At 44.9% G+C, this 27,134-nt stretch overlaps 1 protein-coding gene across 6 annotated transcripts in view; it reads left to right on the top strand.

Moving 5' to 3' along the window:
* ltbp1 (latent transforming growth factor beta binding protein 1) overlaps window positions 1-27,134 on the top strand; it is a 463,174-nt gene that overhangs the window by 359,789 nt on the left and 76,251 nt on the right. For all 6 annotated transcript variants that reach the window (XM_063055533.1, XM_063055535.1, XM_063055537.1 and 3 more), the window contains 2 exons: window positions 7,910-8,053; window positions 25,873-26,040. In XM_063055533.1, the coding sequence (XP_062911603.1) occupies window positions 7,910-8,053; window positions 25,873-26,040 (312 nt within the window). The remainder of the gene's footprint in view (window positions 1-7,909; window positions 8,054-25,872; window positions 26,041-27,134) is intronic.

The raw sequence follows: 27,134 nt of genomic DNA, 5'->3' as shown, positions 1-27,134 counted from the left end.
GTTAGTCATCTGAGCCCTGGGAAAAAGCCTCTGACTATCCACACGATCGATGCCCCTTATCATCTTATACACCTCTATCAGGTCACCTCTCATTTTCTATTGCTCCAAGGAGAAAAGGCCATTACTATCCATTACTTTACTATCCATGTACAGTACCTGTCCAAGTACTTTTTAAATGTTGTTACTGTGTTAACCTCAACCACTTCCTCGGGCAGCTCATTCTGTGTAAGCAACACCCTTTGTATGAAAAATGGCCCTACAGGTAGTTTTAAAATCTTTCCCCTCTTACCATAACCCTTTGCCCTTCAGTTTTGATTCCTCTTATCTGGGAGGATAAACTGCATGCATTCTGTCTATCTATGCCCCACATGATTTTATACACCTCTATAAAGTCATCCCTCAGGAACAAGGTCCTAGCCTACCAAACATATCTCTACATCTCAGCCGCTGCTGGCAACATTCTCATTAATCTTCTTTGCACACTCTCCAGCTTACTGACTTCTTTCCTCTAACAGACTAACCAAAACCATGCATAATAATCCAATGTAGTCTCACCAGTCTTGTACAACCGCAATATAACTTTCCAACCCCGACTGATTAAGGCCAGTATGCCAAACTTCACTATTCTGTCTGCTTCTGATACCACTTTAAGGGAACCAGTACTTGTTCTACAAGTCCCAAGACCAAGACTGTAACATTCACTGTGAAAAGTCAAATTTCCCAAAATGCAGTATCTCCCACTTATTGAACATCATTTTCCATTTTTCAGCCCACTTGCCTAGTTTATTGAGATTCACCATGTAATTTCTCATTACTTTCTTCACTGTCTTTGGTACCACTTGCTTTAGTATCATCTGCAAACTTACCAACCACCCTTGTCCATTCTCATCCAAGTTCAACAACGATGTGCTACCAGAGAAGGCAGTAGAGGCAGTTAGTATTTCAAAGTTTACAAGGTGGTTGAACAGGTGGATAGGGAGGGAGGAGAGGGACCCAGGCCTTATGTGGGCATATGGGATTAGCGTAGGTACTGTAGGCTTTGCAAATGGCATGGATGCAGTAAGCTGCTTCTGTCCCTTACATTTGTATGACAACCTGATATGGAAGGGAAGCAGTGAGAATGGACAGAAAGGATGGCTAGGTATGGCCACAAGCCTGGAGCAGAGAGAATATCACTCAGTGAGGAAAGGTTACATCTTGTTCACATGGCTAGTGATTTTTTTTTTCTTGATTATGAGATGGTAGAGGATTTCTTCAATTTTGTTTCTGCTCTGTGCCTCTGCTTCTCTCATAAGATGGTCATGGCTACTTATACTTGTACTTTATTGTTGCCAAACAATTGATACTAGAGCGTACAATCATCTCAGCGATATTTGATTCTGCGCTTCACACTCCCTGGGGTACACATCGATAGTAAATAGTAAAAATTTAAATTATAAATCATAAACAGAAAATAGAAAAGGGAAAGTAAGGTAGTGCAAAAAACCGAGAGGCAGGTCCGGATATTTGGAGGGTACGGCCCAGATCCAGCTAGCTCTGCAAATGAAAATATAGAAATTAACAGTCACCAGTATAACTACACAAAGATCTTAAGCACATCAATAGGTACATTTAATGTCAGAGAAATGTATACAATACACATCCTGAAATTCTTTTTCTTCGCAAACATCCATGAAAACAGAGGAGTGCCCTAAAGAATGAATAACATTTAAATGTCAGAATCCCGAAGTCCCCCCAGCTCCCCCTTCCACACATAAGCAGCAGCAAAGCAACGGCCCCCCTCCCCCACCGGCAAAAAACCATCTGCGCCCTCCACCGAGCACTCGAGTGTGCAGCAAAGCATCAATAAAAACACAGACTTGCAGTACCCAAAGACTACTCATTCACCCAGTAATTCGACAAACCTCAGGCTCTCTCTCCCCCTAATAAGGGAAAAAGAGATGTCCCTGTTTCAAAGTGAGAGAGGAGACATAACAAAACAACTCGCTGATTTATGGTATTAAAAATCTGTTGCGTTGTTTTTTCCAAGCTCTGTACCCAAAGAACTTGGGCGTCTGGGCACACAGCCAGCAGCCAACTTGCTGCTTTTGAACTTCCTTCTTCCAGGACACACCAGCCTTGAATCCACCCGCCTCCAGAGCCACGAAAATTTGGCACCCTGAAGGCGTGCTAGTCTTCCAGGCCGCATCCTTGGCATATCGAAAGCGGCCGGTCGTGAGGCCCTGACAGTAGGTGCCATTTCCGCAAAGAATCGGTCAGCGTGTAACTCCAGGTTAGGTTCTTCAAAACAACCCTGAAAAGGGGAAAAAAAAGAGACAGTAAAGACAGAAACCGAGCTGTTTCCAAAGATGCAAGCAAGGAGTCGCCATTAGGCGCCATCATCCGAAGCTCTGCTTCTTCAGGTTACCTAAAGAAAATTCAAAGAGGCTTGAATAAGATAAATCTATAAAGGTCATTACAATGTTATGGACAAGCACAGAATGTAATTAAATTCCCATAGAATAGTGACCTTTGTATTTAGGACTGAAAACAAGGGGTGAGTATAGTCACAGACAGCTCTGGCGAGACCACCAGGGTACTGTGAATGGTTCTGGAAACTGCACCTAAATGGAGAATGCATTGTAGATCTGTGGAAATGATAGATGGCTAAAATTACTCAAACTAGGGTTGTCTTCCGTGGAATGTGGATTAAGGGGCAAATTGATTGCCACTTTCCAGATAAGAAGGGAAACAGTTGAAGTATGTAGGGAGCACTGTTCCATTTTGGAGAGGAGTTAAGGACTAGGGAGGCAGGGTCTCAAAACTAGAGCTGTCTCTTTCAAGGGTATGTATTTATTAAAGGCATGTCTAGTGTGACTGCGCTACTTGTTCAGGCATGAATTCAGGCTGCTACTGAGATGATCTGTTTGCCCGGGCAGCCAGTTTGCAGCCCAGGTGTTCTCCCAACCAAACACTAAGCAGGTTCGAGTCTGCTTAGCCTGATATTGGCCAGGAGCATCGTGAGCACATGTCCAACTCTCCCCCTTACAAAATGATGTTAAGAAACAGTTCATATGTGGAGGGTGTATACATTTGGCATTCTTTTCACAAAGGGTAATTGATGTTCATTTTAAATATGAAGTTAGTGAACCTGTTCAGATTGTTTGCCCACAGTATCTGGTCCAGGTAACCATTCTTCATCATCTGCCTTTGCAATGTTGTTGCTCAGCCACAGAAGACAGAACCAGGCATTCTTACTGATCACGGCCATTGGGATTCTTGACAGATTTTCATTCCAGCACAAGACTGTTGGTGGGAGGGGGGATGGGAATAGGGAACATTTGTATCTTGGCATTCATGCCAGCTAGGTCAAGATCCAATCATTCCTTTTAGAGTGTAGTTTTTGGAAAATTGTGAAAAGGGGAAGGGTTTTCAGAATTATATTGGGCTTGGCAAGGGGGATTGGAAACACTTAGTGAAGTATAGCGATCTTAAAAAGCCGTCTTAAGTCTACAGTAATTGAATACTTTTGGGGAGAGAAAAGAACCTGCTTATTAAACATAGAGTGGGTGTTAATTTGTATCTTGCTGCAGCTGCTGCTACAGCTCGTCAAATGGAATTTATTTCCTGACATTTACGAAGCTGAATTAATCCTATATGAAAGCTGAATTTATTTGTTAAAAAAACAAAAGGGAAGAAAATGTAAATCTGCAGGATAAAACTCAAGTCTGGAGCTCAAGTCTGCTGAGAACCGGGTGACCACAAAATATCTACGGCCGGATATGCTGTCTGGTGTCTGATACGCGCACGCTGCGTGGTTTGATAAAATACCTTCTCAAGCAAAACGCACTTTAGACATTTGGCGTGTTGTGCAGACTGTTAAAGAAAAAAAAATTGCTTTCACTGGCTAAATGCTTCTCATTCTGTCAAGATCAGAATAGGGCACAGGAAGCTGAGGAGAAGGGAATTAAGATGGCATGTAGGCTAGTGCAAATTAAACATCAGGAGGCGGCCTGCTGCCAGAACTATACCCCGATCCCATGAAGATAAGATTGATGTTGCTATCCAGGGGAGACCCAGACACCTGGGATGGGGATATATGGTATGATGATAGTGATAATGGGTCCTTTGGTGAGGGGGAAACTGCTTTTGCCCCAGAACCGTTGCAGGCTCGGCCTGCTGTGGTGACTTCTGAGAAAAATGTCCATGGGCAGCCGAGAATACAGCCTCTCGAGTGCAAGAAGTATAATGATAAGGAGCTATCTGAGATGGCTGCTCATTTTAAATGAAGGTTCGGGGAATCGCTGGCCAAATGGTTACTCCACTTGTGGGATGATGGAGGTGCTAGTATAACCTTTTATCCTGAAGAACTAGCAAGGCTAGGGTCTTTAGCCTCGAATTCTCGTACTAATATTGATATTCTTGTATTTGGAGTATTGTGTGCAGTTTTGGTCACCAAATTACAGGAAGGATATTAATAAGATTGAAAGAGTGCAGAGAAGGTTTACAAGGATGTTGCCGGGACTTGAGAAACTGAGTTACAGAGAAAGGTTGAATAGGTTAGGAATTTATTCCCTGGAGCGTAGAAGAATGAGGGGAGATTTGATAGAGGTATATAAAATTATGATGGGTATAGATAGAGTGAATGCAAGCAGGCTTTTTCCACTGAGGCAAGGGGAGAAAAAAACCAGAGGACGTGGATTAAGGGTGAAGGGGGAAAAGTTTAAAGGGAACATTAGAAGGAGCTTCTTCACACAGAGAGTGTTGGGAGTGTGGAATGAGCTGCCAGATGAAGTGGGAAATGCAGGGTCACTTTTAACATTTAAGAAAAACTCGGACAGGTACATGGACGGGAGGTGTATGGAGGGGTATGGTCCGTGTGCAGGTCAGTGGGATGAGCCAGAAAAATGGTTCGGCACAGCCAAGAAGGGCCAAAAAGCCTGTTTCTGTGCTATAGTGTTCTATGGTTCTATGGTTCTATGTGTATATCTCGAGTGTGAAATCCCAGTGCTCCAATTACATCCTGCAACACTGTATATTATAACAGGCTGTCCATCATTTTGTTGCCTGTGTGTCACTTCGCAAACTACAGTCTTCAGTCAGGATGACTAAAGTGCCCACATTGTGTCATCAAAGTACATGTAGAAGCTGGGGCTTCCTTCTGGAAAGCTCAGGGCCCCTGCCCTGCCCTGCGCTGCACTGAGCTGTCACAGAGCATCATCTCTCAAGTAAATAGAGTGACTGAGGTCAGGGGTGGTTCCAAAGACAGAAAGCACCTGCTTCAAGAAGCACCAGACCAACTGAGAGGGTCAGAGAAAAGGAGGAAATTCTTTCACAGCTGAAAAGTTATGCCTAAACCTTTCCAATGCTAGGCGGGCAAGCTTTAAATGCAGAAATAGGTTAATATAGTCCTGCCCAGCTCTTGGCTCCATCCCTCCCCCTCCTGTCTTCTCCTATCAATTTGGATCTCCCCCCCCCCTCCTACTTTCAAATCCCTTACTCACTCTTCCTTCAGTTAGTCCTGATGAAGGGTCTCGACCTGAAACGTCGACTGTACCTCTTCCTAGAGATGCTGCCTGGCCTGCTGCGTTCACCAGCAACTTTGATGTGTGTTGCTTAATATAGTCTTTAGTAACTGTAGGTTAAAAGAAGCATTTTTCATGGAAGTTATTTTTCAACAGTACTATGCACAATTATGCATAATTTTCTTGTTAATAAAATTTTATTCAGTATTCTGTCACAATGTTATCATTACACTTATTTCCTACTCCTTCCTTATAGGCCCCTTGCTCTTCTTTTGGAAGTTTAGTCTCCATTGGCTGACATCCTGGGTGCTTTGATTGAACTTTTCAAGTTGCTAAGGATGTAATGTAGGGGAACAATTCCACTGGCTCTAGTCAGAAGTGGTAGGAACTTGGAATTCTTGTTTGAAAATACCAGGCTCATGTTTGGTCAGTTGTTCATTTTAAGCTGGAGAACGATAGTTAGTAAAGGGATTAGGGGATGGAAGTAGAGGAGCAGAGACAGGCAAGGAATGAGGCTAGGTCGACCATCTTTGTGAATGTCCATACAGTCTCTGGGGTCAAATAGCCTATTGCTGCTCTGTTGATTTGAGCTTCCTCCAATTGGCCTGAAGCTTTATGATACCGGAGTTCGTAAAGTCAGCAAGACCCAGGAACTGATTATAGACCAGGGGAGGGAAACCAGAGGTCCATGAGACAGTCCTCATCGGAGGGTCAGAGGTGGAGATGGTTGGCAGCTTTAAATTCCCGGGTGTTACTATTTCAGAGGACCTGTCCTGGACCCGGCATGTAAATGGAATTGTGAAGGAATACTTATACTTCCTGAGGAGTCTGTAGAGATTCGGCATGACATCTAAATCCTTGACAAACTCGTCTAAGTGTGTAGTGGAGAGTGTATTGACTGGCTATATCACAGCGTGTTACAGAAACACCAATGCCTTTGAATGGAAAATTGTACAATAGATGGTGGATTCGGCCCAGTACATCATGGGTAAAGCCTTTCCAACCATTGAGCACATCTACATGAAATGCTGTCACTGGAAAGCGGCATCCATCAGCAGAGATCCCCACCACTCAAATCTTGCTCTCTTCTCACTGCTGCCATCAGGTAGAAGGTACATGAGCCCCAGGGCTCTCACCACCAGGTTCAGGAGCAGTTACTACACCACAGCCTTGAATAAAAGGGGATAACTACACTCACTTGCTTCCCCCCATTGAAATGTTCCCAAAACCAATGATCTCATTCTAAGGAATCTTTATCTCATTATCTCATTATTTATTGCTATTTATTTATATTTGCATTTGCACAGTTTGTTGTCTTCTGCACTCTGGTTGATCTTTCATTGATCCTGTTATAGTTACTGTTTTATGGATTTGTTGAGTATGCCCACAGGAAGATGAATCTCAGAGTTGTATGTGCTGACATATATGTACTTTGATAATAAAATTTACTTTGAACTTTGAAGTGGTATCAGTCCATATCAGTCTCTGTGCTGTGTGCGACTTCAGAAGCAGTGTAATATAATCTTCCATGGATAGATCAAACTTTAATATCAAGCTCAAAATAGCTTTTTTATTGCTGTTTGTAAACCAAGAATAGATGAGCTTATTGCTATAATTTTACAATCTGAAGATCTTGTGCTGATAGCTGCTGGTTTTGGAACATTATGGCCTCCTGGGTGACATTAGCATTTAAAGAAAAATAAATGGACTCCAGAATGTGACGAAGTGGAATAAACAGCAGTGCATCTGCTTCAGCTCAGCAGCGCAGTGCATTTATTCACATTTCTGCAAACAATTTCTTTTGTACTTTTTGCCACCCATCTCTACCCCCAGTGTTCCCCATTGCACCGTGACTGAAGGGGAGAAAGGTGCTTTATCCCTGTCTGTCAGACAGTGTCACTGGAAGGAGCACAGAAGCAATGTGCTTTCTTTCTGCATTTCATGTGAAGGTGATGCCTCCCACCCCACCATTTGCCTGGTTAAAGGTCATGAGTAACTTGGGCACGTGAAGTGAAAGGAAATTAATTGGGTTACGCTACAATTAACTCATTTGCAGGGTTCGGAGAAAAGAGCATTTGAAAGGGATAGATGGGATCGCACTACTAGGTGCTGGTAGTGGCCTTTGTGGCAGAGTAATGTTGTTTAATACATTCATATTGACCCAGAGCATGGGTTTCCAACCTTTTTTATGCCATGGACCTGTGCCATTAATTAAGGGGTCCAGGAAACCCTGACCTAGAGGTACAGAAAGAGCAGTGAGGACTGTCTGTGAAATTGGTGGCAGTGGGGGAGGGAGCTGAAATGACCCTTAAATACCACAAAGCAGCCAAACTTCTGCCCCTGGTGAAACATGGGAACGGATCTGCCCCTTACTCTATTAACGTTGTCGCTGCACTATTTTCCAGATATAAATGAATGCGAAATACTTGGGGAAGTGTGTGGAGAGGCTCTCTGTGAAAACGTGGAAGGCTCATTCCTCTGCGTCTGTGCTGACGATATACAGGAGTTTAACCCAATGACAGGGGAGTGCCTTTTCCCTGACCCTCCAGGTATGGAGAATGAAGTAACCTTATCTTCTTTGTGGTACATTCTTTGGGAAATAGAAGGAACAAACATAAGTGGAAACATTTGGAAAGATTGTTTTTGGATTTGTGTTCTACATGTTAACACCTAGCCCAGACTGTAATATATGGTTTCACTGCACTTAATAATAGCTGAAATATTGTTATGGATAGTTACCTCAGACTTGATTTGAAAGCGAAGTGAACATATTTTACTTCTGTTCTGTTGGCACTGAAGCAGTTTTTGCAATAACAATAAAGCTATTACAGTAGACACACATTTCTGAAGTGTGCCTTGGAGAATGACAATGGTATCACTTTGCAAAAGTGTGAAGGATATCTCCAGCCTTTTTACACAATGGAATTCTTGTTTGGCCGTGAAGTGGAATGGCTCCAAGTTTTGTTTCCTGTTGTACCAGCTGAGGTTCCAAAAGTGTTGCGATATTTTTACAAATTTAATCTCTGGCTCCTGCTAATCAGCCATGATGGTATAACAGAGCAGACTGAATGGACTGAATGGCCTAATTCTGCTCTGTGTCTTATGGTCTTATGGATTTGGTATTATTCTTCATCTTCAGATGAAGCATAAGACTTTTCTCCTCTTCTTGGTATCTTCATCCTCTCCTCAGTGTATACACTGTGAGTTCAGTCTTCACTTACTGTCTGTGCAACACTCCCTTCAATAGCCAATAACTAAAATTAAATTATAAGTATACAAAACAAATAGGTGCTACTAGCTTGCATGGTTAGAGACATAGAGTCATAGAGCAATACAGCAACACCTCACACTTGTCTGCATTAGATTACATCTGCCATTTTTCCAGCTGGTCTAGATCAGGGGTCCCCGACCTTTTTTGCACCGCGGACCGGTTTAATATTGACAATATTCTTGTGGACCAGCCGACGGGTGGGGGGGTGATTGTTCATGTAGGGTTAAAGTCACCTCAACATGTCTTTTACAGTTAGGGTTGCCAACTTTCTCACTCCCAAATAAGGGACAAAAGCAGCAGTCAAATATGGGACACTTGTGTTTACCCCGAGAAAGACTACCATGACCATGAAGCCTTGTGCGGGCACCTGTGTGAGCATGCGTGATGTGCTGATTTTTTTCCTACAAATCGGTTTTGGCTTAATCTTCCCGATTCTGTTAAGTGAAACTATGCTGTACATACGTTCTTTCTACTTTATATAGGCTGTGTATTTATCATATAATTCCTGCTTTTACTATATGTTAGTGTAATTTTAGGTTTTATGTGTTATTTGGTATGAATTGGTAAGTTATTTTTTGGGTCTGGGAACGCTCAAAATTTTTTACCATATAAATTAATGGTAATTGCTTCTTCGCTTTACGCCATTTCGGCTTATGTTACGAATGGTTTCATAGGAACGCTGTACCTTAGCGGGGGAAATACGGGACAAGGGCTGTCCTGTATGCGACAAACCAATTTAGCCCAATATACAGGATGTCCCGGCTAATACGGGACAGTTGGCAACCCTATGTTCAAGATCAACAGTGCGTGACCGGGAATGAGGAAAAGTGCAGCTGACTCATATTGTTTCATATTGCCAAATCATATTGTTTCCTCGCGGCCCAGTAGCACATGCTTCACGGCCCGGTGGTTGGGGACCACTGGTTTAGATCTTGCTGCTCACTACAACCCCAGTCTTGGTGTTTACCATATATTTACTGATCCAGTTAACCCCATTATCATCCAGAGTGTTGGTATTGATAACAAACAACAATGGCCCAGAACTGATCGCTGTGGCACACCGCTAGTCACTGGCCTCCAGTCAGAGAGACATCTACCTCCACTCTTTTTCTTCTCCCACAAAGCTAGTTTTGAATCCAATTTACAACCTCATTGTGAATACCAAGTGATTGAACCTTGTTGATCAACCTCCATGTAGGGCCTTGTCTAATGCCTTACCAATGTCCATCTAGACATTATCCATTGTCATTTATTGATTTTCTTGGTAGCCTCCGTAAAAAACTCTATAACATTGTTTAGGCATGACGTACCACACAAAAAGCCATGTTGACTATTCCTAATCAGCCTCTGTCTATTCAGATACTTGTATATCTGCTCACCAGCCTCTTATTTCCCAGTTTATTTTTAGAGCCTTTCTTAAACAGCAGAACAATATTAAGACCATAACACCATAAGACATAGGAACAGAATTAAGCCATTCAGCCCATCGAGTCTGCTTCACCATTCCATCATGGCTGATCCTGGATCCCACTCAACCCCATATACCTGCTTTCTCGCCATATCCTCTGATGCCCTGACCAATCAGGGAACTACCAACTTCCACCTTAAATATACCCATGGACCTGGCCTCCACCACCGTCTGAACCAGAGCATTCCACAAATTCACTACTCTCTGGCTATAAAAAAAAAAATTCCTCCTTACCTCTGTTCTAAAAGGTCAGCCCTCAATGTTGAGGTTGAGCCCTCTAGTTCTGTATACCCGCACTATAGGAATCTCCTCTCCACATCCACCTTACCTTGTCAGTATTCAGTAGGTTTCAATGAGATCCGCCCACATTCTTCTACATTCCCGTGAGTACAGTTCCAAAGCTTCCAAACACTTCCCATATGTTAACCCCTTCATTCTGGGAATCATCCTCATGAACCTCCTCTGGACTCTCTCCAATGACAACACATCCTTTCTGAGATATAGGGTCAAAAACTGTTGACAATACTCCCAAGTGCAGCCTGACTAGTTTCTTATAAAGCCTCAGCATTTTCTCCTTTTATATTCTATTCCCCTTGATATAAATGCCAACATCACATTTGCCTTCGTTACCACAGACTCAACCTGTAAATTAACTTTCTGGGCGTCTTGCACAATGACTCCTAAGTCCCTTTGCACCTCTGATGTTTGAATTTTCTCTCCATTTAGATAATAGTCTGCATTTTTGTTCCTTTTACCAAAATGTCTCATCAGATATTTCCCAACACTCTATTCCATCTGCCCATTCTTCCAATTTGTCTTAGTCCTTCTGCATTCAGATTGCTTCCTCAGTTCTGCTTACCCCTCCACCTATCTTTGTATCATCTGCAAACTTTGCCACAAAGCCACCAATTCCATGATCTAAATCTAAATTTAAGGAAAACCCCAAGGCATTCTACAAGTATGTGAAGAGCAAGAGGATAAGATGTGAAAGAATAGGACCAATCTAGTGTGACAGCGGGAAAGTGTGTATGGAACTGGAGGAAATAGAGGTACTTAATGAGTACTTTACTTCAGTATTCACTATGAAGGAAAAGGATCTTGGTGATTGTGGTGATGACTTGCAGCAGACCGAAAAGCTTGAGCATGTAGATATTAAGAAAGAGGATGCGCTGGGGCTTTTGGAAAGCATCAAGTTGGATAGGTCACCGGGACCTGATGAGATGTACCCCAGGGCTACTGTGGTAGGCGAGGGAGGAGATTGCTGAGCCTCTGGCGATGAACTTTGAATCATCAAAGCAGACGGGAGAGGCTCCAGAGGATTGTAGAGTTGTGGATGTTGTTCCTTTATTCAAGAAAGGGAGTGGAGCTAGCCCAGGAAATTATAGACCAGTGAATCTTGCTTCAGTGGTTGGTAAGTTGGTGGAGAAGATCCTGAGAGGCAGGATTTATAAATATTTGGAGAGATATAATACGATTAGAAATAGTCAAAGTGGCTTTGTCAAGGGCAGGTCATGCCTTACAAACCTGATTGAATTTGTTGAGGATGTGACTAAACACATTGATGAAGGAAGAGAAGTGGATGTAGTGTATATGAATTTCAGCAAGGCATTTGATAAGGTACCCCATGCAAGGCTTATTGAGAAAGTAAGGAGGCATGGGATCCAAGGGGACATTGCTTTGTGGATCCAGAACTGGCTTGCTCACAGAAGGCAAAGAGTGGTTGTAGACGGTGACCAGTGGTGTGCCTCAGGGATCTGTTCTGGGACCCTTACTCTTCGTGATTTTTATAATTGACCTGGATGAGGAAGTGGAGGGATGGGTTATTAAGTTTGCTGATGGCACAAAGGTTGGAGGTGTTGTGGATAGTGTGGAGGGCTGTCAGAGGGTACAGCGGGACGTTGATAGGATGCAAAACTGGGCTGAGAAGTGGCAGATGGAGTTCAAACCAGATAAGTATGAAGTGGTTCATTTTGGTAGGTCAAATATGATGGCACAACATAGTATTAACGGTAAGACTCTTGGCAGGTTGGCTCTGCGGTTAAGAAGGTGTACGGTGTATTGGCCTTCATCAATTGTGGAACTGAATTTAGAGGCCAAGAGGTAATGTTGGAGCTATATAGGACCCTGGTCAGACCCCACTTGGAGTACTGTGCTCAGTTCTGGTCGCCTCACTACAGGAAGGATGTGGAAGCCACAGAAAGGGTGCAGGGGAGATTTACAAGGATGTTGCCTGGATTGAGGAGCATGTCTTAAGAAAGCAGGTTGAATGAACTCGGCTTTTTCTCCTTGGAGTGACGGAGGATGAGAGGTGACCTGCTAGAGGTGTATAAGATGATGAGAGGCATTGATCATGTGGATAGTCAGAGGCTTTTTCCCAGGGCTGAAATGGCTGCCACAAGAGGACACAGGTTTAAGGTGCTGGGGAGTAGGTACAGAGGAGATGTCAGGGGTAAGTTTTTTACGCAGAGAGTGGCGAACGCATGGAATGGGCTATCGGCATTGGTGGTGGAGGTGGATACGATAGGGCCTTTTAAGGGACTCCTGGATAGTTACATGGAGCTTAGAAAAATAGAGGGCTATGGGTAAGCCTAGTAATTTCTAAGGTAGGTACATGTTCGGCACAACTTTGTGGGCCAAAGGGCCTGTATTGTGCTGTAGGTTTTCTATGTTTCTATGTTTCTCAATCACTGACAAGCCTTGTGAACAATAGTGGTCCCAGTACTGACCCCTGAGGAACACCACTGGTCACTTGTAGCTAACCAGAAAAAGCCCCCTTTATTCTCTCTTACTGCCTCCTGCTTGTCAGCTATTCCTCTATCCATGCCAGTATCTTTCCTGTAATGCAAGAGGGTTTTATCTTGTTAAGCAGGCTCACGTGTGACACCTTATTGGCTATCCTCCAATCCTCTAGCATTTCACCTGTGGCTAAGGACATTTTAAATATCATTGCCAGGGATCCTTCAAGTTCTGCACTATCTTCCTACAAGGTCCAAGGAAACATATTTTCAGACCCTGGGGATTTATCTACCCTAATTTGCCTCAAGACGGCAAGCACCTTGTCCTCTAAAATTGATACACTGTACATGACTTCACTGCAGTTTTGCCTCACTTCTATAGGCTCTGTGTCCATCTCCCAAGTAAATACAGATGCAAAAAATCCATTTAAGGTTTTGCCCTACTCTTGGGGCTTCACCATAGAACAGGGGTCCCCAACCTTTTTTGCACCGCGGACCGGTTTCATATTGACAATATTTTTGCCGACCGGGTGAGGGGGGAGGGGTGTTCAAGTGGGGTTAAACTCACCTCAACATGTCTTTTACAGTTAGGGTTGCCAACTTTCTCACTCCCAAACAAGGGACAAAAGTAGCAGTCAAATTCTGACGAAGGGTCTCGGCCCGAAACGTCGACTGTGCCTCTTCCTATAGATGCTGCCTGGCCTGCTGCGTTCACCAGCATTTTTTGTGTGTGTTGACGGGGCTTTTGTGTTTACCCCGAGAAAGACTACCATGACCATGAAGCCTCGTGTGGACACCTGTGTGTGCATGCGTGATGTGCGCATGCGCGTACATGCGGATTTTTTTTCCACAAATCGGTTTTGGCTTAATCTTCCCGACTATACTGTACATACATTACTTCTACTTTATATAGGCTGTGTATTTATCATATCATTAATGCTTTTACTATATGTTAGAGTTATTTTAGGTTTTATATGTTATTTGGTATGATTTGGTAGGTTATTTTTTGGGTCTGGGAACGATCAAAAATATTTCCCATATAAATTAATGGTAATTGCTTCTTCGCTTTACGCCATTTCGGCACGAAAGGTTTCATAGGAATGCTGTACCTTAGCGGGGGAAATACAGGACAAGGGCGGTCCCGTATGGGCAGACCAATTTAGCCCAATATATGGGATGTCCCAGCAAATATGGGACAGTTGGCAACCCTATGTTCAAGTTCAACAGTGCGTGACAGGGAATGAGGAAAGGTGCTGCTGACTCGTATCGTTTCCTCGCGGCCCGGTGGTTGGGGACTGCTGCCATAGATGACCCCACTGATCTTCAAGAGGATCAATTTTGTCACTTGCTATCTTTGTACTCTTTGGAATTCTCATTTATTTAACATCCACTTTCTTTTAGCCTGCCTGATTTCCCTCTTAAGCATTTTCTTGCATTTCTAATACTCCTCAAGTACCTCATTTGTTCCTTGCTGTCTATAGCTGCAACGTACCTCCTCCTTCTTCTTAACTATGGCCTCAATATCGCTTGAAAATCAAGGTTTCTTACACCTGTTAGCCTTGCCTTTTATTCTGACAGGAACATGCAAACTCTGTACTCTCAAGATGTCAGTGCTGAAGCCTTCCCACTTACCAATTACATTTTGCCAGAAAATAACCTATCCCAGTCTACACTTGCCTGATCCTTCCTGACACTGTCAAATTTGGCCTTTCTCCAATTTAGAATCTGAACTTGCAGACCAGACATATCCTTCTCCATAATCATCTTAAAACTAATGGAAGTATAATCACTAATTGCAGTGTCTCCTACACAAACTTCTGCCACCTCCCTGTCTTGTTCTAGTATTGCCCTGTCTCTAGTTGGGAACACTATGTACTGATCAAAGAAACTTTCCTGAACAGATTTGACAAACTCTATCCCATCTAGTCCTTTAACAGTACGGGAGTTGCAGTCAATATGTAGAAAGTTAGAATCACCTACTACCACAACCTTATGTTTCTTGCAACTGTCTGCGATCTGTCTACAAATTTACTGCTCTAAATGCCACTGACTACTGGGTGATGTAGAATATAACGTCATTAATGTGATTATCCCTTACTTATTCCTCAGTTCAACCCAGCTAGCCTCAGCAGATGAGCTCTCCTGTCTGTCCTGTCTTAGCACTGCCCTGACAGTTTCTCTGTCTAGTCACACCACCCCACCCCATTTTATCCCTCCAGCTCTTTCATATCTGAAAAAACAGATCCCGGAACTTTGAGCTGCCAATCCTGCCCCTCCTGCACTAATGCCTACAGTATCATATTTCCACATGCTGATCCATACCCTGAGCTCATTCACCTTTCCTACAATAGTCCTTGCTTTGAAATAGACACAGCTCAGAATATTATTCCTACTATGCTCAACCTTTCAATTCATTGGTTTGTATGTAGGCTTAACAATAGATTTCCTCATAGCCACTTCACTATCTGCCCTGGTTATTAGAGAAGATCTATTGTAAATTCCAGCTAAACTGAAATTACCTTTCTTAATAAGCTTATTGTACAAAGCTGATAAAGGGACAGAATAATATTGAGTTGGTGACTTTCTATAATAAATCTTGCCAGCATTATACTTCCTAATAGCACATTGGGAGAACACTGATTGCTACCTTCTCAACGGTAATCTGAGATGCTGGGTTTGCCAATGGCCCTGGAGAAATTACTGAATTGTTTGCAAATATAAATGTTGCCACATTGGAGGGAAATTGCTCAGTGTTTCTGATAAAAGGCTTGTGTGAAATCTGTAATCAGATGCTTTTCTGATGAGTTTTGCTGACGGTTAGTTTACGTTTTGTTGTGTTTCACTAGAACCACATCTATGCCAACCAGCTAAACTCAGAATGGCTGACTCAGGCATGAAAAAAGCTGACAGATTCAAACAGACCATGTAAATGTAAAAAAAATGGCCTGGTTAAAATCCCAGTGCCAAAACCGCTACTTAAAGTCTGAATAAGTCAAATTCCTTTTTATTAATATTTCAAAATCATATTCTGCAATTGAGTTTTTTTTATGAAACCTTAAACCAAGCGGTTTTGCAGATGACATACATAAATAAATAGCTGTGATGTAAGCATGGATCTAACCTGATCAAAGTGGCAGCTGGACCCAAGAACACATTTTAGCACTGGGAAATAGGAAACATCGTGAAATTTACTTCTCAGACAGAGGTGCAGCAGGACGTAGGAGGCCTTGTGCAATACTCTCAGGAAGTTAATTTACAGGTTGAGTCTGTGAGGTTCTGCCCAAAATATCTTTTCATGGTGCAACTTCAAAATGGTTATGACATTGATGTTCAGCAAGGATGGCGTTGCAAAATTTTCTTAATTCATCTCAATAACTTCTCTCTCCCCCTTTCTCCCTCTCCCTCTCCCCCTCCCTAACCCTCACTCTCCCTCCCCCCTCTCCCTCCCCCCTCTCCCTCCCCCCTCTCCCTCCCCCCTCTCCCTCCCCCCTCTCCCTCCCCCTCTCCCTCCCCCTCTCCCTCCCCCTCTCCCTCCCCCTCTCCCTCTCCCCCTCCCTCTCCCCCCTCTCCCTCTCCCCCCTCTCCCTCTCCCCCTCCCCCTTCTCCCCCTCCCCCTTCTCCTTCCCCTTCCCCTCCCGCCTTTCCCTGCCCCTCTCCCTCTCCGAAACGCACCTTCAATAACTCCAAAAGACTGAGGTTGGGTAAAATACTGAAAGGCTTTTATTCGCTGTACAATACGACCTCCACGGTGAGTGTCTGCCCCCGGACTGAGGGGGAGGGGCAAGGTGAAACACCTTTATACAGGAATCTGTGGGAGGAGCCACAGGGGCAGTCAGCAGAGGGGCGTGTCCAGACAGGTAACCCAGTTACAACATATATATGGTTTACCACATATACATGCCGATAACATTAAGAAAGTACACATTGTGGTCGGTGGAGGGAAGGGGGCCCTTAAAGTCAACACTCAGTCGCTCAAAGGGGCGGCTGGCCTTTATGAGTGGTGCCTTTTCGGGTCGGTAGAAGTGCGGTTTGCACTCTGCACAGACTAGGCAGTCCCTGGTCATCGTCCTGATCTCCTCAAGGGAGTAAGGCAGGTTCCGGGCTTTCACGAAGTGGAAAAGCCGGATGACCCCCGGGTGGCAATGATCTACATGTAGGGCGTATAGCCGGTCGATCTGCGCGCTGGCGCACGTTCCCCGGGATAGGGCATTGGAGGGCTCATTGAGCTTCCCAGGCCTGTACATGATGTCATAGTTATAGGTGGAGAGTTTGATTCTCCACCTCAGAACTTTATCATTTTTGATTTTGCCCCGCTGTTGGTTATTAAACATGAATGCGACTGAGCGCTGGTCAGTTTAGCAGGGTGAGCCTTTTGCCAGCGAGATAGTGCCTCCAGTGCCTAATAGCTTCCACTGTGGCCTGGGCCTCTTTCTCCACCGCGGAGTGCCGAATTTCCGGGCCTTGAAGAGTACGGGAGAAGAACGCCACTGGTCTTCCCGCCTTGTTGGGGGTAGCAGCTAACGCAAAGTCGGAGGCGTCACTCTCCACTTGGAAGGGAATGGCCTCATCCACCACATGCATTGCTGCTTTGGCAATGTCCCCTTTCATGTGGTTGAAGGCCGCGCCGGCCTCGGCTGAGAGGGAGAATGTGGTGGACTTGACCGGGGGCGGGCCTTGTCTGCACAGTTAGAGACCCATTGGGCGTAATATGAAAAGAAGCCCAGGCACCTTTTGAGGGCTCTGAGGGTGTTGGGAAGAGGGAGTTCCAACAAGGGGCGCATACGGTCGGGGTCAGGGCCAATGACTCCATTCTCCACGACACACCCAAGGATAGCAAGTCGGGTGGTCCCGAATACACATTTGTCCTTGTTATAGGTGAGGTTGAAGGCTTTGGCTGCTTGGAGAAATTTTTGGAGGTTGTTGTTGTGATCCTGCTGGTCATGACCACAGATGGTGATGTTATCCAGATATGGGAACGTGGCCTTCAGCTGGCACTGGTCCACCATCCGGTCCATTGCCCTCTGGAAAACAGATACACCATTCGTGACACAGAAGGGGACGCGCAGGAAGTGAGAAAGCCTGCCGTCTGCCTCGAAGGCAGTGTAAGGGCGGTCCTCCCGGTGGATGGGGAGCTGATGGTAAGCGGATTTTAGGTCTATGGTCGAGTACACCTTGTACTGTGCTATCTGATTTACCATATCCGCGATGCGGGGTAGAGGGTACGCGTTGAGCTGCGTGAACCTATTGATGGTCTGGCTATAGTCCACGACCATCCCATTCTTCTTCCCGTTCCGAACAACGACCACCTGCACCCTCCAAGGACTTGTGCTTGCCTCAATGACCCCCTCCCTGAGCAGCCGCTGCACCTCCGACTTAATGAAAGCTCTGTCCCCCGCGCTGTACCTCCTGCTTTTAGTTGCCACAGGTTTACAGTCGGGGGTCAGGTTGGCGAACAGCAGTGGGGGAGGGATCTTGAGGGTGGAGAGACCGCATGTGGTGTCGGTAGTGCGGCTGTTGGCATGGTGTTGGGTGGGATGTACGGGTCAGTGTGTGTGTGTGGTCAGTAGTGGGGTATGTGACGTATCCTTACAAAACTGGGGATTTACGACAGTAATTGGTGGGAGGGGCCCATCATACTTCATTATCACGCTTTTCAGGTGGCTCTGGAAGTCCAACCCCAACAGCACAGGGGCACACAGTTGAGACATGACCAGTAACGTAAAGTCTCGACATTCTGTGCCCTGCACCACTAGCGTCACTGTACAACCCCCCTGGATGTCTGTTGTATGTGACCTGGAAGCCATGGTGACCCTCTGACTTACCGGCCGTATCATGAGTCCACAATGCTGCACCGTGGCCGGGTGGATAAAACTCTCCGTGCTGCCTGTGTCAAACAGGCAGCTTGTCCTGCGCCCCTCCACCAGGATGTCCATCATTGACCTTGCGAGCTGGTGCGGAGTGCTTTGGTCAAGGGTCACAGAGGCCAGGGTTGAGTTGCTGTATTGGTCCGGCGCGGTAGGGTGCCCCGTGAGCACCCGTTGGTCGTAGGCGGTGGGAGGAGGTGCCGACCAAGATGGCCGCCCGCATGTCTCGCACGTGGTGGCGGCGTACAAGGAAGATGGCGGCAGGCAAAATGGCGGCCCACATGTCTCGCACGTGGTGGTGGCCTGCAGGGAAGATGGCGGCAGGCAAGATGGCGACCCCCACGTCTCGCACGCGGCGCTGCTCAACCCCGCTCGTGGTTTGGACTTACAGACCTTAGCGAAGTGGCCCTTCTTTCCGCAGCTGGAACAGGTGGCTTGTCAGGCCGCGCAGCGTTTCCGGGAGTGCTTCTCCAGTCCTCAGAAGTAGCACTTCGCAGACTCGCGACTGGCGGCAGCCGAGGTCGATTCACCGGCGGGTTGCGGGGTCTGCGGCGCCCACGAGGCCAGCGGGGGATCACGTGCCTGGAGAACCTCAGAGTTATGCAGAGCGGCCTCCAGCGTGTTGGCCAGTTCGATCGCCGAACTTAAGGTAAGATCGGCTTTTTCCAACAGCCGCTGGCGCATATACACTGACCTGGTCCCCGTGACGAAGGCGTCTCTCACTAGGAGCTCTGCATGCTGCGCTGCTGTCAGCTCCTGGCAATTGCAGGCTCGCACGATCGTCCTTAGGGCCTAGATGAATTCAGCACTTGATTCCCTGGGCCGTTGTTGCCTTGTCGCTAAGCGATGCCGAGCATAGACGCTGTTTATCGGCCACAGGTATTGGCCTTTGAGGGGGCTCATCGGGCTGTCGTAGCTCTGCTGGTCTCTGATCAGCGAATAGACCCGTGGACTGACCCTGGAGAGTAGAACTCTGTGCTTCACTACGGGGTTGGTCGCTTTAATCTCCTCTAGGTACGCTTCGAAGCAGGCCAGCTGGAGTTCGAAAGCGTTTCCAGCTTCAGGCGTTTGCGGATTGAGGTCTACCCTGTCGGGTCGCAGTGTGTGTTCCATGCTTTAAAATGTACAGCGAATAAAACTAAAGCGCACCTTCAATAACTCCAAAAGACTGAGGTTGGGTAGAATACTGAAAGGCTTTTATTCGCTGTACAATTCGACCTCCATGGTGAGTGTCTGCCCCCGAACTGAGGGGAAGGGGTAAGGCGAAACACCTTTATACAGGACTCTGTGGGAGGAGCCACAGGGGCAGTCAGCAGAGGGGCATGTCCAGACAGTTAACCCAGTTACAACATATATATGGTTTACCTCCCTCTCCCTCTCCCTCTCCCTCTCCCTCTCCCTCTCCCTCTCCCTCTCCCTCCCCCTCCCCCTCCCCCTCCCCCTCTCCCTCCCCCACCCCTCCCCCTCCCCCTCCCCTTCCCCCTCCCCTCCCCCCTCCCCCTCCCCCTCCCCCTCCCCCCTCTCCCCCCTCCCCCTCCCTCTCTCCCCCTCTCTCTCTCCCCCTCTCTCTCTCTCTCCTACTAACCATCTCCCTTTATATTTCTCTCTCTAGCCCTCTCTTCCCCCATCTCCCTAACCCCTTCTTTCTCTCTGCTCTTGAAATGCAGCGTTGGGAAATGTACAATAATGCATTTTGTTCAAAGGAACAATAGTGTAAATGGGGAGAAGGTTCAAACATCAGAGGTGCAGAGGGACTTAGGAGTCCTTGTGCAAGACTCCCAGAAGGTTAATTTACAGGTTGAGACTGTGGTTAAGAAGGCAAATGCAATATTGGCATTTATTTCAAGAGGAATAGAATATAAAGCAGAGCAATAATGCTGAGACTTTATAAGACACTAGTCAGGCCACACTTGGAGTATTGTTAACAGTTTTGGGCACCATATCTCAGAAGGGATGTGTTGTCATTGGAGAGAGTCCAGAGGAGTTCATGAGAATGATTCTGGGAATGGAGGGGTTAACACATGAGGAGCATTTGGCAACTTTGGGCCTGTACTCACTGGAATTTAGAAGAGTATGTGAGCATCTTATTGAAACCTACTGAATGTTGAAAGGACCAGATAAGGTGGGTGTGGAGAGGAAGTTTCCTGTGGTGGAGGTATCCAGAACTAGAGGGCGCAGCCTCAAAATTGAGGGGTGACTGTTTAGAACAGAGGTAAGGAGGAATTTCTTTATCCCCATCTCTCTATCCCCATCTCTCTGCCCCCTCCCGATCCACCCCCTCTATCCCCCTCTCATCCCCCCTCTCTCCCGATCCCTCTATCACTCCTCTCTATCCCCCCTCTCTATCCCCCATCCCCCCTCTATCCCCCTATACTCCTCTCTCTATACTCCTCTCTCCATTCCCTTCTCGCTTCCCTCTTCTCTCTACCCCTTTCTCTCTATCCCCCCCCCCCTACAGTTATCAGACCTGTAGGTACTTTCTTGATGGAAAAGATCTCTGTCAGGGATAGCTCTGGAGCTGTAACAGCTAAGGGAGATCCGGATAGTCCATTAGCATTTGAATGGTGCTCTGGGCCCCTGTACTTTACATCATACTGATGTGCAAATAGTAACAGAGCCCAACGTTGCATTTGACTCTCAGCCGGGGAACGAATGCCCACACGTGGACCAAAAATTGATGTCAAAGGCCAATGATCTGCCAGTAGTGTAAATTGTGGACCAAACAGGAATTGATGGAATGTCTCCAATTGTCCGAAGACAATTGTGAGTGCTTCCTGCTCAATCTTGGCATAGTGAATTTCTGCCTTGGTTAATATACTTGACTCAAAAGTGATTGGACTCTCCTTCACCCAGTGGCATGATGCGTGAGATAACTGCTCCAACGCCACAGTATCGTGCTTCGCAGGCCAACTGTATGGGCGTTGATGGATTGAAGTATGTGAGTGTTTCAAATTGTGACAAAGCCTTTATAAAAGCCTCTTCATAACAATCTGTCCATCAGCAGTGCATTGATTTACTTAAATGCTCATGAAGTGGTTTCAGCATGCTAGCTAGGTTAGGAGCTAACTTTGCATAGTATGTTACTAGTCCTAAGAAAGATATCAATTGACTTGCATTCTGTGGTGATGGAGCCTCCACAACTATCTTCATCTTTGATGGTACCTTGTGAAGCCTTGAGTTGTCAATCACATGGCCCAACATTCAAGGGAAGGTAAAAGAACTCACACTTGCCCTTCCTTGCCCGTATTCCTCGAGTCTTTGTAGTGAAGCATCCAAATTTTGTAGGTGCTCATGCTCATGTTTCCTGGTAATGAGTAGCTCAACCAAGTAGCACTGCAGCCTGTCAACCCGCTCAGGATCTGCTCCATTGTTTGCTGAAAAAGTGCAGGAGCCGAGGTGATGCCAGGTGGAAGCTTTTGGTACCTGAACATTCCTTTGTGAGTCGTTATGGTTAATCTTGCTAAACGTATGTCCTCCAGTCAATCCTGCAAAAAGGTCACCAATGAGGGGAAGAGGGGGATTGTTCGACTGTTAGAACCAGGTTAATGGTTACATTGAAGTCTCCACAAAGCCTTAAAGACCCACCCTTTCTTAGGACAGGAACGAGTGGAGTTGCACATTTACATTCACACACTGTATCTTACTGTGGACCAGTCTTTCCAATTCAGTCTCAACCTTTTGCTTGAGGGCATCTGGAAATGGTCTTGCCTTCAGGTATTTGGGGATTATGTTGGGCTTTACAGTCATCTTAACAGTGATTCCTTTCATACTGTCCAGTTCTCCATTGAATACTTCTGCATGTTCTTTCAATGCCTCTCATCGACCAGTGCTTCCAGTGCAGTTCTTGCCAATTGAACTTGAGCTGCTTCAGCCATGAGCAGCGTAGGAGCGCTGAATAACTACCTTTAACAATGTACAGTGCAAGTTTATTTTTCTGTTCATTAATGTCCACTGTAACATGTACTACTCCTCTCACTGGAAGAGCATCGCAAGTGTAAGTCTTTAAAGTCAACCTTGCCCCTTCTGGGGTGAGATGCTGCAATTTCTCTTTGTAAACTATCTCTGATACCAGCGATACGGCAGCACCCATGTCTACCTGGATCCTCACCATGGCCCTATCCAACTATGGGAGTCTTTGTGTCCTGAAACAGATAAAGCATGCAAAACTTCTTCGACCACAGACTGAGTCACTCAGTCCGTCCTCAGTATGCTCCATCTTCTTCTCATGTGTTTCTTATTGTTTTTCTGAAAGTAATTCTTCTTCATTATTGTGTTTTTGCTTGGCAGTGCCTTTTCACTTTTACAGTTCTGTTCTCTATGTCCCTTTCTGCCACAGTTCTGGCGGTCTAATATCAACAGTCTTTTGCTGAATGTCCACTTTTGCCACAATGGTAACATTGATTGCCAGTTAGTGTCTTATTCCTAAAGTCAGTAGAAATTTTATGAACTTTGGGAAGATGTGCTTAATAGCTGTGCTTCTCCAGCTGCCATCTCCATAGGTGTACTCATCTCAATTACCTTCTGTAAAGTTCGTCTGTCTTCAGTGAGCAAACTTTTCTGAATTGTCTCACTACGCAGACCACACACGAGTCCATTATGTAATGTGTCATTCAGTGACTGCCCAAATTCACAGTGTTCTGTCAATTGCTTCAGCACTGCCACAAACTGCGAAATAGACTCACGTTCTTCATGATTCCTCTTATGAAATCTAAACCTCTCAGCAATAACTAAGGTAAATATTTAGGTGAAAAAGGTAATTTAATTGAATAGAGGTCTTTTAAGATTTTAACTATGTCCCCATAAGACTTATCGCCAGGTTTGGCAGATTGTACTACACAATACTGCATAATGAACATGTTTGCACCCATCATAGTCAGAAAAGTTGGAACATGAATATCATCTGAAATTTGATTTACCAGTGCAAAATATCCAGATCTTTCAGTCTATGAACTCCATTGCTCTGTCGTTTCAACGTACCACCCATACTTCCAAACATTGTTACCATTTTCAAGCACAATCACGTTCCAGAAAAGTTAACGAGTCCTATCCAGCTCTGCCCCCCCTTACTTGTTTTATTTAACCATCCTGTTCTTGATCTCTTCCCCGCAAATTTTTCACTCACTACGCTTTAGTGACTGTTTTTGTTTCACTCACCCGCATTACCCCGCTGACGTGATACAATGACTTTTCTTGCCACATGGGGGCTTGTAGCCAGTTGTTATGTTTGTGGTACTGGGAAGCTGGGTGGCCGTGAACAACACACACAGGAGACAGAGAGGTGATGAACAAACGTACAGCTGTTTGTCTTGCTCGTGGGTCATCGACCCAGAGGGCCCTTCAGTACCTAACACACAGGGAAACTTGACAGCAACCTGTAAGGGTCAAAGTATACATGAACAAATAGCGGTGAGGGAGTCGAGGACCAGAGGGCATAACCTCAGAATTCAAAGATGTCACTTTAGAACAGAGATGAGAATGGATTTCCTTACCCTGAGCGTGGTGAATTTGTGGATATCATTGTCACAGACGGTTTTCGAGACCATGATTGGGTATAATTAAAGCAGAGGTGGATGGTTTCTTGATAAGGACATCAAAGGTTGCAGGAAGAAGGCAAGAGAATGGGATTAAGAGGTATAATAAGTCAGCCATTTTGGAGAAGAGATGATGGGCTGAATGACCTAATTCTGCTCCTATGTTTTATGATCAGATCCTGTAAGCCAGGCAGGCTGCTATATTTTTCAAAGGAATAAATGCCTAATAATACGTATTGATTTTAATTTTGCCAAAGCTTGTACGTCTTGTTTTCTTGCTGTCTAAATCCGGGTCAATTTAGATTCAAAGAAGCACGCACATGGGTTGTTTCCATGTTGCCTATTTGCCAAGGCGTTTTCACATATGTACATCACCCATCTTTCTTCCAGTTTGAACTTTAAATTGAATGTTATTTGATTCAGCTGTTAGATAATGCTGATACGTAATGTCTGTTACATGCATGTTGCTTGCTCTCCCTGTCATACTGTTTGCTGAGATGCTGTCTTCCCAGTTCCTTTCTTCCATCATGGTTTGGGATCAGGCCATTTAACCCCTGGAACCTGCTCATGGAATCAGTGAAATCCCACCAAATCTGTACCCATCTCATTTCACTCCTGAAAGACTCAACCCTGGTTCTTCCCTCTAGTCCTGGATTCTCGAGCCAATAGAAAGAGTATTTTTCTTTCTCTGCTTTTCCTATCCTCAACCTCTCATGAGTTTTGTGTTTCTCCAAAAATGGTGTGATTCTGTGTGGTTTGCTGGGGACTACATTTCACAGAGTTGTTGGACCTCTACTTTTTCCGTGGAGCAGAATGGTCTGAGGGGGGATTTGACAGAGATACATAAAATAGTATACTAAAGGTATATAAAACAGCTAGTGCTTTTCACAAGTCCTGTTTGTGTGCCCACTGATGCCAGGCAGACAATCTCTGACGAGTATCGATAATGGCTGGGGTCACCTGTCTTGTAAAGACACTGCCCAGAAGAAGGCAATGATAGACCACTTCTGTAGAAAAATTTGCCAAGAGCAGTTATGGTCCTGGAAAGACTATGGCATGTAATGATTGAACAAATATAAAATCATGAGACTATGAATAGGGTTGGATTGGAACATTCCTTTCCTCAGACGATGTTTGCAATTCGAGGGGACGATAGAGGTAGTTTCTGTCACAACTTTTAACTAGCATCTAGACAATTACTTGAACCATCAAGGATCAGAAGGCTGTGGACCATTTGTTGGTCAATGGAATTTGTATAGTTCATATTGCTGATATGCTTCAGTTGGTGGAATGGTTGATGTTCGTGTCATGAGTTCAGCTGATGTTTTAAGTTCTGCATGGCTGTTGAAGAATCAGGACCTCTACTTCACGTACGATGTTATATTAACTTCAAAAAGAACTCAGTCAAAATGTACTGACCTCGGTAATGATTTAAGTTAGATTTTTAGCTCAAAATGTATTTGCACAAAGTTTATGGAAGTTGTTCTTTCTTTTTCCAGTACTTCCAAACTCAGAAGAAAAGAAAGAATGCTATTACAATCTCAATGATGCACACTTCTGTGACAATGTTCTGACTTCCAATGTCACTAAGCAGGAATGTTGCTGTACTTTGGGAGCAGGCTGGGGTGACAACTGTGAAGTGTTTCCATGTCCGATGTTTGGCAGCCGTAAGTTCTGAGTTAACTATTTTCTTTTCTTTCTTTTTAAATCTTTTTATTGAGTAAGTATACAAAAAAGGTAAGCCATATAAACATTAATACAATGTTAAAGTATAATAAAATTCCAAAAGATAACAATACCAAAAAGAAAATACTACAAACAATGTAATTTAAGCATAAGAAACCAAAATAACATAATAGTATACTAGATTTTATATATATCAATAGAAAAAAAGAAAAAAAAACCCCCAAAAAAAAACCCACCGTGCAACTAACTAAAAGCAAAGCAAACTATTTTCAATATTATTGGATAAGTTTGATACGGGGAGTTCCAGATAACTTTTCTGAGACATGTGGGTGTACGGCAGTTCCATGGAATTACCAGGGATGTGGAAGTGAGAGGGTAAGGGGTGTATGCAGGCCATCACCCTTTAGAATTGCCAGAGTTCATATTGCTGTTATGCTTCAATTACTTATGCATAATTGGGGGAATGGTTGATGCTGACATCATGAATTCAGCAGGTTTACACAAACTGTGCCGAACCAATTCTCTCACCCTCAATGTGCAGTGGTGGGCAAGTGCATCTGCTTTAGGAAAGATGTTATTAAACTGGAAGGAGCACAGAAAAGATTTACAAGGAAGTTGCCAAGTCTTGAAGGACTGACTTGGACAGGCTAAGACTTTATACTATTATTTTATTCATTATAGTTATTGAGATGAAGTACGGAAAAGGCCAATCAGCCCTTTGCGCTGCGCCGCCTAGTAATCTCAGGATTTAACCCTGGCCTAATCACAGGGCAATTTGGAATGGCCAATTAGCCTACTAACTGGTAGGTTTTTGGACTGTGGAAGGAAACCTGAGATCCCGGAGAAAACCCACGCAGTCACGGGGAGAACGTACAGACTGCTTACAGCAGCGGCAGCAATTGAGCCCGCATCGCCTGTACTGCGAAGTGTTGTGCTAACCACTATGCCACTGTGCAAGTTACAGATTTGCTTTTTGGTGATGAATGTCAACATTGTTCACTTCCTAAAAATCACTGAACATTTAATGGAAGACAGTGTGCGTTGGCCTGGTTGCATTCTAAATGTTTTGCTAACT

The sequence above is a fragment of the Mobula hypostoma genome, chromosome 8 (assembly GCF_963921235.1).
Source record: "Mobula hypostoma chromosome 8, sMobHyp1.1, whole genome shotgun sequence".
Classification (NCBI taxonomy): domain Eukaryota; kingdom Metazoa; phylum Chordata; class Chondrichthyes; order Myliobatiformes; family Myliobatidae; genus Mobula; species Mobula hypostoma.
Note: the sequence above shows the minus strand (reverse complement) of the source record. Positions and strands in the feature narration are given on the sequence as shown.